Consider the following 10,491-nt stretch of genomic DNA (forward strand, 5'->3'; position numbering starts at 1 on the left):
GGGGTGTAAGGGGGGTTTAGGGGGGATTTGGGGAGGGTTGGGGGGACTAGAGAGGGTTTGGGGGAAACTTGAGGGGATTTGGGGTGATTTGGAGGGGTTGGGGGTCTTAGGGTTCCCAAGTGTATTTTTTGGGGTCCCCGGGGTGTTTTTGGGGCTCCCAGGTGTATTGGGGAGGGTTGGGGGGACTAGAGAGGGTTTGGGGGAAACTTGAGGGGATTTGGGGTGATTTGGAGGGGTTGGGGGTCTTAGGGTTCCCAAGTGTATTTTTTGGGGTCCCCGGGGTGTTTTTGGGGCTCCCAGGTGTATTTAAGGGTTCCCGGGGTGTTTTTGGGGTTCCCAGGTGTATTTAAGGGTTCCTGCGGTGTTTTTGGGGCTCCCAGATGTATTTAACGGTTCCCGGGGTGTTTTTGGGGTTCCCATGGTTATTTTAGGGTTCCTCAGGTGTATTTTAGGGTCCCCGGGTGTTTTTGGGGTTCCCAGGGTTATTTTAGGGTTCCTCAGGTGTATTTTAGGGTCCCGTTCCCGGGGTGTTTTTGGGGTTCCCAGGTGTATTTAAGGGTTCCTGCGGTGTTTTTGGGGCTCCCAGATGTATTTAACGGTTCCCGGGGTGTTTTTGGGGTTCCCAGGTGTATTTAAGGGTTCCTGCGGTGTTTTTGGGGCTCCCAGATGTATTTAACGGTTCCCGGGGTGTTTTTGGGGTTCCCAGGTGTATTTAAGGGTTCCTGCGGTGTTTTTGGGGCTCCCAGATGTATTTAACGGTTCCCGGGGTGTTTTTGGGGTTCCCAGGTGTATTTAAGGGTTCCTGCGGTGTTTTTGGGGCTCCCAGATGTATTTAACGGTTCCCGGGGTGTTTTTGGGGTTCCCAGGTGTATTTAAGGGTTCCTGCGGTGTTTTTGGGGCTCCCAGATGTATTTAACGGTTCCCGGGGTGTTTTTGGGGTTCCCAGGTGTATTTAAGGGTTCCTGCGGTGTTTTTGGGGCTCCCAGATGTATTTAACGGTTCCCGGGGTGTTTTTGGGGTTCCCAGGTGTATTTAAGGGTTCCTGCGGTGTTTTTGGGGCTCCCAGATGTATTTAACGGTTCCCGGGGTGTTTTTGGGGTTCCCAGGTGTATTTAAGGGTTCCTGCGGTGTTTTTGGGGCTCCCAGATGTATTTAACGGTTCCCGGGGTGTTTTTGGGGTTCCCAGGTGTATTTAAGGGTTCCTGCGGTGTTTTTGGGGCTCCCAGATGTATTTAACGGTTCCCGGGGTGTTTTTGGGGTTCCCAGGTGTATTTAAGGGTTCCTGCGGTGTTTTTGGGGCTCCCAGATGTATTTAACGGTTCCCGGGGTGTTTTTGGGGTTCCCAGGTGTATTTAAGGGTTCCTGCGGTGTTTTTGGGGCTCCCAGATGTATTTAACGGTTCCCGGGGTGTTTTTGGGGTTCCCAGGTGTATTTAAGGGTTCCTGCGGTGTTTTTGGGGCTCCCAGATGTATTTAACGGTTCCCGGGGTGTTTTTGGGGTTCCCAGGTGTATTTAAGGGTTCCTGCGGTGTTTTTGGGGCTCCCAGATGTATTTAACGGTTCCCGGGGTGTTTTTGGGGTTCCCAGGTGTATTTAAGGGTTCCTGCGGTGTTTTTGGGGCTCCCAGATGTATTTAACGGTTCCCGGGGTGTTTTTGGGGTTCCCAGGTGTATTTAAGGGTTCCTGCGGTGTTTTTGGGGCTCCCAGATGTATTTAACGGTTCCCGGGGTGTTTTTGGGGTTCCCAGGTGTATTTAAGGGTTCCTGCGGTGTTTTTGGGGCTCCCAGATGTATTTAACGGTTCCCGGGGTGTTTTTGGGGTTCCCAGGTGTATTTAAGGGTTCCTGCGGTGTTTTTGGGGCTCCCAGATGTATTTAACGGTTCCCGGGGTGTTTTTGGGGTTCCCAGGTGTATTTAAGGGTTCCTGCGGTGTTTTTGGGGCTCCCAGATGTATTTAACGGTTCCCGGGGTGTTTTTGGGGTTCCCAGGTGTATTTAAGGGTTCCTGCGGTGTTTTTGGGGCTCCCAGATGTATTTAACGGTTCCCGGGGTGTTTTTGGGGTTCCCAGGTGTATTTAAGGGTTCCTGCGGTGTTTTTGGGGCTCCCAGATGTATTTAACGGTTCCCGGGGTGTTTTTGGGGTTCCCAGGTGTATTTAAGGGTTCCTGCGGTGTTTTTGGGGCTCCCAGATGTATTTAACGGTTCCCGGGGTGTTTTTGGGGTTCCCAGGTGTATTTAAGGGTTCCTGCGGTGTTTTTGGGGCTCCCAGATGTATTTAACGGTTCCCGGGGTGTTTTTGGGGTTCCCAGGTGTATTTAAGGGTTCCTGCGGTGTTTTTGGGGCTCCCAGATGTATTTAACGGTTCCCGGGGTGTTTTTGGGGTTCCCAGGTGTATTTAAGGGTTCCTGCGGTGTTTTTGGGGCTCCCAGATGTATTTAACGGTTCCCGGGGTGTTTTTGGGGTTCCCAGGTGTATTTAAGGGTTCCTGCGGTGTTTTTGGGGCTCCCAGATGTATTTAACGGTTCCCGGGGTGTTTTTGGGGTTCCCAGGTGTATTTAAGGGTTCCTGCGGTGTTTTTGGGGCTCCCAGATGTATTTAACGGTTCCCGGGGTGTTTTTGGGGTTCCCAGGTGTATTTAAGGGTTCCTGCGGTGTTTTTGGGGCTCCCAGATGTATTTAACGGTTCCCGGGGTGTTTTTGGGGTTCCCAGGTGTATTTAAGGGTTCCTGCGGTGTTTTTGGGGCTCCCAGATGTATTTAACGGTTCCCGGGGTGTTTTTGGGGTTCCCAGGTGTATTTAAGGGTTCCTGCGGTGTTTTTGGGGCTCCCAGATGTATTTAACGGTTCCCGGGGTGTTTTTGGGGTTCCCAGGTGTATTTAAGGGTTCCTGCGGTGTTTTTGGGGCTCCCAGATGTATTTAACGGTTCCCGGGGTGTTTTTGGGGTTCCCATGGTTATTTTAGGGTTCCTCAGGTGTATTTTAGGGTCCCTGGGCTGTTTTTGGGGTCCCCGGGGTGTTTTTGGGGTTCCCAGGCGTATTTAAGTGTTCCCGGACTGTTTTTGGCATTCCCAGGTGTAATTCTGGGGTCCTCGGGTGTATTTAAGGGTTCCCAGGTGCATTTTAGGGTTCCCAGGGTTATTTTAGGTTCCTCAGGGTGTTTTTGGGGTCCCAGGTCTACATTTTGGGGTCCCAGGTGTAATTTTGGGGTCCCGGGTGTTTTTGGGTTCCCAGGGATATTTTAGGGTCCCCAGAGTGTTTTTGGGTTCCCAGGGATATTTTAGGGTCCCCGGGGTGTTTTTGGGGTCCCGGGTGTTTTTGGGGTCGGGGTGTGGCTCTGACCAGGCGCTTCTTGGGGCGGATGAGGGGCCGGTTGTGCCCGTTGAGGCGGTGGTAGAGCCCGCAGGCGTTGCACAGGTAGTGCCCGGTGCCGTCCCGGCGCCACAGCGGCGTCGCCGTGGCCCCGCAGTTCACGCACTCGCGCGCCTCTGCCGGCAAGGACCAGCACGGACCAGTGAGGACCAGTACAGATCATTATAGACCAGTACGGGCCAGTGAGGACCAGTACAGATCATTATAGACCAGTACGGACCAGTGAGGACCAGTACGGACCAGTGAGGACCAGTACGGACCAGTACAGATCATTATAGATCAGTACGGACCAGTGAGGACCAGTATGGACCAGTACGGACTGGTACAGATCACTATAGACCAGTACACACCAGTACGGACCAGTACAGATCATTATAGACCAGTACGGACCAGTGAGGACCAGTATGGACCAGTACGGACTGGTACAGATCACTATAGACCAGTACACACCAGTACGGACCAGTACAGATCATTATAGACTAGTACACACCAGTACGGACCAGTACGGACCATTACAGACCTGTACAGATCATTATAGACCAGTACAGATCATTATAGACCAGTATGGACCAGTACAGGCCAGTACAGATCATTATAGACCAGAACGGACCAGTAAGGACCAGTACGGACCATTATAGACCAGTACAGGCCAGTATAGACCAGTACGGACCAGTGAGGACCAGTAAGGACCAATACAGACCAGTATGGACCAGTACAGACCATTATAGACCAGTACGGACCAGTACGGACCATTATAGACCAGTACAGACCAACATGGACCAGTACAGACCAGTATGGACCAGTGAGGACCAGTACAGACCAGTATGGACCAGTGAGGACCAGTACAGACCAGTACAGATTAGCAAGGACCAGTAAGCACCAGCATGGACCAGTAAAGACCAGCACGGACCCAGTGAAACCCCCAGTGCCCCCCACAATGCCCCCCTCCCCACCACCGGGACATTCTGTCCCACATCAACCAGTACAAACCAGTCTGCACCAGTACAGACCAGTATGGCCCAGTATAAACCGCTACAGACCACCAGAGGGCAGCACCCACCCCAGTGACCCCCTGAGGTTCAGACTGTCCAGTGTCAACCAGTACAAACCAGTATAAACCAGTTCAGACCAGTGTACACCAGTACAGACCAGTATAAACCCACATGGACCACCAGAGCACACAGCCCAGCACCCCCCCCCAGTTCCCACACTCTGCCCAGTATCAACCAGTATAAACCAGTACGGACCACTATGGAACAGCAAGCTCCACTATAAACCAGTACAGACCAGTATAAACCCACATGGACCACCAGAGCACACAGCCCAGCACCCACCCCCAGTTCCCACACTCTGCCCAGTATCAACCAGTATAAACCAGTACGGACCACTATGGAACAGCAAGCTCCACTATAAACCAGTACAGACCAGTATACAATACCCTGCACCAGTATAAACCAGTACAGACCACTACAGGATACCCTGCACCAGTATAAACCAGTATACACCACTACAGGATACCCTGCACCAGTACAAACCAGTATAGATCACTATAGGACACCCTGCACCAGTACAAACCAGTACAGACCACTATAGAATACCCTGCACCAGTATAAACCAGTACAGACCACTATAGGATACCCTGCACCAGTATAAACCAGTACGGACCACTATAGGATACCCTGCACCAATATAAACCAGTATAAACCAGTACAGACCACTATAGGATACCCTGCACCAGTATAAACCAGCACGGACCACTATAGGATACCCTGCACCAGTATAAACCAGTACAGACCACTATAGCATACCCTGCACCAGTATAAACCAGTACAGACCACTTAAAACCAGTATAGATTGCTATGAAACAGCAAGCACCAGTATAAACCAGTATGGACCAGTATAAACCAGTACAGACTGCTATGGAACAGCAGGCCCCAGTATAAACCAGTATGGACCAGTACAAGGCACTGGGCAGTCCAGCACATGCCCCAGGGTGCTCCTGCAGCTCTGCCCAGTACAGCCCAGTATAAACCAGTAAAAACCAACAGCAATCTCCATAACACAATACTGACCAGTATAAACCAGTATGGACCAGTGTAAACCAATACAAGCCAGCACACATCAATCTGTGCCCCAGTATAAACCAGTCTAGGCCCCAGTATAAACCAGCACAAGCTCCACTACAAACCAGTACAACCTCCAGTAAGCTTCCCAGTGCATCCCAGTATGAACCAGTGCCCCCCAGTGAGCCCCACCAGGCCCTCCCAGTGCTCCCAGTCTCTCACAGTCCCTCCAGTGCCCCCAGTGCTCCCAGTCCCTCCCAGCCCCCTCCAGTCTCTCCCAGTCCCCCCAGTCCCTTCAGGGACAGTGTGGACGGCGGGACACGGGGGGGCATTGGGGACATCAGGGACAGTGGGGACACGGCAGGGACACGGGGGGGCATTGGGGACACGGGGACATCAGGGACACATGGGGACACAGGGACATTAGAGATGGGGGAACACGAGGGGGCATTGGGGACATCAGACACACATGGGGACACGGGGACATCAGTGGGGACAGGGGGACACGCGGGGGCATTGGGGACATCAGACACACAGGGGGACAGGGGGATGCCAGTGACAGCAGGGACAGTGGGGACACAGGGACATCAGGGACGGGGGACATTGGGGGGTTTTGGGGACATTGGGGACATGGCGGGACACGGGGGACATGGAGACACTGGGGACATGGCAGGGCATTGGGGACATCAGTGACAGGGGTACACAGGGGGACATTGGGGTATACTGGGGACATGGGGGACACAGGGGGACATTAGGGATGGGGGGACACGGGGACAGAGATGAGGGAGGGCTTGGGGGGGACAGGGGGGACATGGAGGGACAAGGAGGGACAGCTGCCAGGGGCACGGGGACATGGGGACATTGGGGACAGCGGTGAGGGGTGGCCCAGGGGGACATGGGGACATTGGGGACAGCAGTGAGGGGTGGCCCGGGGGACATGGGGACATTGGGGACAGCGGTGAGGGGTGGCCCAGGGGGACATGGGGACATTGGGGACAGCAGTGAGGGGTGGCCCGGGGGACATGGGGACATTGGGGACAGCGGTGTGGGGTGGCCCAGGGGGACATGGGGACACTGGGGACATTGGGGAAGGGCACAGGGACACGTGTAGGGACAGGGGGTCATGAGGTGACACGGGGTGGGGGTTGTGGGGGTTTGGGGAGACATGAGGTGACACGGGGGACACCAGGGGAGACAGGCGGAATGGGGAGGGGACAGAGGGGACACTGGGGATGGGAGGGACCCGGGGCGTGACAGAGGGGACACGGGGGGTGACCCAGGAGGTGGCACAAAGGGTAACACAGGTGACAGAGGTGACCCAGGGGGTGGCACAAGGGGTGACACAGGTGACACAGGGGGGGCACAGGTGACACAGGGGGGGCACAGGTGACAGAGATGACCCGGGGGGTGACAGAGGGGACACGGGGGGTGACCCAGGTGACACAGGGGTGACACAGGTGACAGGGGGTACCTGGCGGGGGGAAGGGGCCCAGCAGCCCCCCCGGCTCCAGCCCCTCGGGCGCCCCCAGCCCCAGGAAGGCTCCGGCCTCGTCGGGGAACGGGGGGGGCCCCTCCGGCCCCCCCAGCGTCACAAACTCCATGGGGGACCCCAAAGCCGGCAGGGGGTGCTGCGGAGAGCCCGGGTCAGCACCCCAAAACCGGTGGACCCCAAAGAGCACCCCGAAACCGTGAGGGACCCCAAACCAGCACCCCAAAATCCCTGAGGGACCTCAAACCAGCACCGTTTTGGGGTTCAGACCCCCCTGAACCCCCAAACCCGGGGGGGTCCCTGACCTGGATCCGCCGTGTCCCAGACGGACAGACGGACACGGGGGGGGAGGAGTGGGGGAGGGTCTCTGGGACCCCACCCCTGCCCCCTCCCCCCCCTTGGACACCCCAAAAACTTGGGTGGGGGGCCCGAGGGGGGGTTTGGGGGAGCAGAGCTCACCTGGCGCCGTGGGACTGCAGGGCCTGGGCCTTTGGGGGATTTTGGGGCGCTCCGGGGTTTTGGGGCGCTCGGGGCCGGGGGCGGTAACGGCCGGGGCTGCCCGGCGCTGATAAGGCCTTATCAGATTCTGGGGCCCCGGCGGTTGGTTTGGGGGGGCCGGGCGGGGCCGCGGCCCTTTATCAGCCCCGGCCAGAGCGGGGGCAGGGCCTGCAGGCCAACCCCTCTGTGCCCCCCAAATTACGCCCCAGGCCCTCAAACTCTCAGGTTGCCCAAATCGGGAGTTGGGGGTCCCCACCCCCTGGGGGTCACAGCCGCCCCGCCAAATTCTCCCCTGAACCACTGGGTGCCCCCAAATCCCGGTCCTACAACTGGGGGGTCCCAAAGCCCTGGGGACCCCCCCAAACCCCCGGGTGCCCCCGAACCCCAAAAATCCCCAAACTGGGGTGTCCCAAAGCCCCGGGTGCCCCCGAACCCCAAACTCCCCAAACCCCTGGGAACCCCCAAACCCCGGGTGCCCCCAAACCCTGACCACCCCAAACTGGGGACCCCCAAATCGGGGACCCCCGAACCCCCGGGCATCCCCAAACCCTAGGGACCCCCAAACCCCCAAACTAGGGACCCCCAAACTCCTGGGAACCCCCAAACCCCCGGGTGGCCCCAAACCCTAGGGACCCCCAAAGCCCGAAACCCCCAAACTAGGGACCCCCAAACCCCTTGGGACCCCCCAAACCCCAGGGTGGCCAAAAAACCTAGGGAACCTCAAACCGGGGACCCCCCCAAACCCCAAAACCAGGGACCCAGCTCACCTGGCGCCGTGGGACTGCAGGGCCTGGGCCTTTGGGGGATTTTGGGGCGCTCCGGGGTTTTGGGGCGCTCGGGGCCGGGGGCGGTAACGGCCGGGGCTGCCCGGCGCTGATAAGGCCTTATCAGATTCTGGGGCCCCGGCGGTTGGTTTGGGGGGGCCGGGCGGGGCCGCGGCCCTTTATCAGCCCCGGCCAGAGCGGGGGCAGGGCCTGCAGGCCAGCGCGCCCCGAAACGGAGAGACACCCCAAAACCGGGAGGGACACCCCAACATGGGGAGAGACACCCCAAAACTGGGGGAGACACCCCAAAACCGGGAGAGACACCCCAAAACCGGGAGGGACACCCCAAAATGGGGAATGGCACCCTAAAACGGGGAGAGACACCTCAAAACGGGAAAAGACACCCCAAAGCCGGGAGAGACACCTGGAAACGCCCCCAAAACCACAGAGACACCCCAAAACCGGGATGGACACCTCAAAATGGGGAGAGAAACCCCAAAACTGGAAGAGACACCCCAAAACGGAGAGAGACAACACAAAACCGGGAGACACACCCCAAAATTCCACACTGGCACCCCAAAACCGAGATGGACACCCCAAAATGGGGAATGGCACCCCAAAACCAGGAGGGACACCCCAAAATGCAGAGAGACACCCCAAAACCGGGAGGGACACCCCAAATTCCACAGTGACACCCCAAATTCGGAGTTTTCAACCCAAAACTGGGGACTGACCCCCAAATTCCAGACTGACACCCCAAAGCCGGGAATGACACCCCAAAGTTGGGAGTGACACCCCAAATTCCCCGCTGACACCCCAAATTCAGGGCTTTTGGCCCAAAATGAGGGCCTGACACCCCAAATTCCGGGCCTGACACCCCAAACTCAGGGGTTTGGGGCCAAAATTGGGGCTGACACCCCAAATCCAGGGCTTTTACCCAAAATTTCAGGGCTTTCAGCTTCAAATTTGAAGTTTTCAGCTCAGAATTTGCAATTTTCAGCCTGAAATATTTTGGTTTTTGAAAAAAATTGGAGGTTTGAACAGTGAATTTGGCATTTTGAGCCCCAAAATTTGAGGTTTCAAGGAAAAAAAAAAAGAATTGGAGCCTAAAATTTGTCAGTTTTGACCAAAAGTCAGGGTTTTCAGCAAGAGATTTTAGGCTCTGAAGTAAAAATTGGGGATTTCTTGCTTCAAGGTCACTTTTTTCGGCAGCAGAACAGGGATTTGAAGCCCCAAATTGAATATTTTTAGGCCTTAGTATACCCAAAAAAGAGCATTTTAGAGAAAAAACCCGAGTGAGGAGCAACAAATTTTGAATTTCAGGGTAAAATTCAGGGTTTTCAACCTAAAATTTGAGATCTTTGGACCAAAGTTCAGAGGTTTCAGCCCAAAATTTGAGGTTTTTGGGTAAAATTCATCATTTTCAGGCAAAATTTGGGATTTTCAGCCTGAAATTCACCATGTTAGCATCAAAATGGGGATTTTTCAGTCCTAATTTCATTTTTTGGCAACAAACCAAAGGAATTTGAGCCCCAAATTTTGCATTTATAGGACATAAAATTGGGTTTTGAGGAGCAATGGAGCTGAGTCCCAAAGCTGGGTGGTTTTACCCTGAAATGAGGCAGTTTTACCCAAAATTGCAAATTCACTCCCAGCTTGGGGCTTTCAGACACCAAACTGAGAATTTTGACCCCAATAACAAAACTTGGAGATTTTTTTGGTCCAAAATTCTCATTTTTGGCACCAAAGTCAGTCTTTTTATTCCAAATTTGGCATTTTCAGCCCCAAAACTGGAGGTTTTCAGCCCAAAATTGGAATTTTCAGCCTGGAATTTCTATTACCAACCCCCAGAATGGGATGTTTCACCTCAAAATTACCAATTTCAACCCAAAATTCACCCAAAGTTAGCAGTTCTAACCCAAAATTGGGAGGTTAAATCTAAATTTGAGGTTACTGAGGTAAAACTGAAAATTTTTCCTCTAAAACTGGAGATTTGCAGCCTCAAATTGGGGATTTTTTTACAAAACTCAGGGATTTTCACCCTAAAACTGAAGACTTTCAGCCCCACGTTTCCAACCCCCAAAATGAGGATTTTTTTCCCTCTCACCTGAGATTTGGGCTCAGATCTGGGGGTTTTGGGTCCCACCCGGGCAGTTTTCATCTCCTGCTGAGCTTCCAGCCCCAAATCCGACATTTTCACCCCAAATCCGACGTTTTCACCCCAAATCCGAGGGGCTTGGGTCAGATTTTCCCCGATTTTGTTGCTCCTGGGGGCGCTGGTTTGGGGCTCGGGGGGGGGGTCTGGGGTCCCCC

The 10,491-nt window shown here is 54.9% G+C and overlaps 1 protein-coding gene and 1 long non-coding RNA gene across 2 annotated transcripts in view; one reads left to right on the forward strand and one right to left on the reverse strand.

Moving 5' to 3' along the window:
* The window catches only part of GATA1 (GATA binding protein 1), a 7,821-nt gene extending 305 nt beyond the window's left edge, over positions 1–7,516 (reverse strand). Inside the window, exons 1-3 of the mRNA XM_041407179.1 lie at positions 7,376–7,516; positions 6,899–7,055; positions 3,179–3,480 (exon numbers count right to left, since the gene is read on the reverse strand). Coding sequence (XP_041263113.1) covers positions 3,179–3,480; positions 6,899–7,028 — 432 coding nt within the window. The 5' untranslated portion in view covers positions 7,029–7,055; positions 7,376–7,516. The remainder of the gene's footprint in view (positions 1–3,178; positions 3,481–6,898; positions 7,056–7,375) is intronic.
* On the forward strand, positions 63–3,152 carry LOC121337221. The gene is made up of 3 exons (XR_005952866.1): positions 63–161; positions 301–501; positions 2,968–3,152. It is a non-coding gene; the product is annotated as an uncharacterized LOC121337221 (long non-coding RNA).
* Positions 7,517–10,491: the final 2,975 nt, after the last annotated feature.

Source organism: Onychostruthus taczanowskii, unplaced genomic scaffold (assembly GCF_017590055.1).
Source record: "Onychostruthus taczanowskii isolate IOZ18803 unplaced genomic scaffold, ASM1759005v1 scaffold257, whole genome shotgun sequence".
NCBI classification, from domain to species: domain Eukaryota; kingdom Metazoa; phylum Chordata; class Aves; order Passeriformes; family Passeridae; genus Onychostruthus; species Onychostruthus taczanowskii.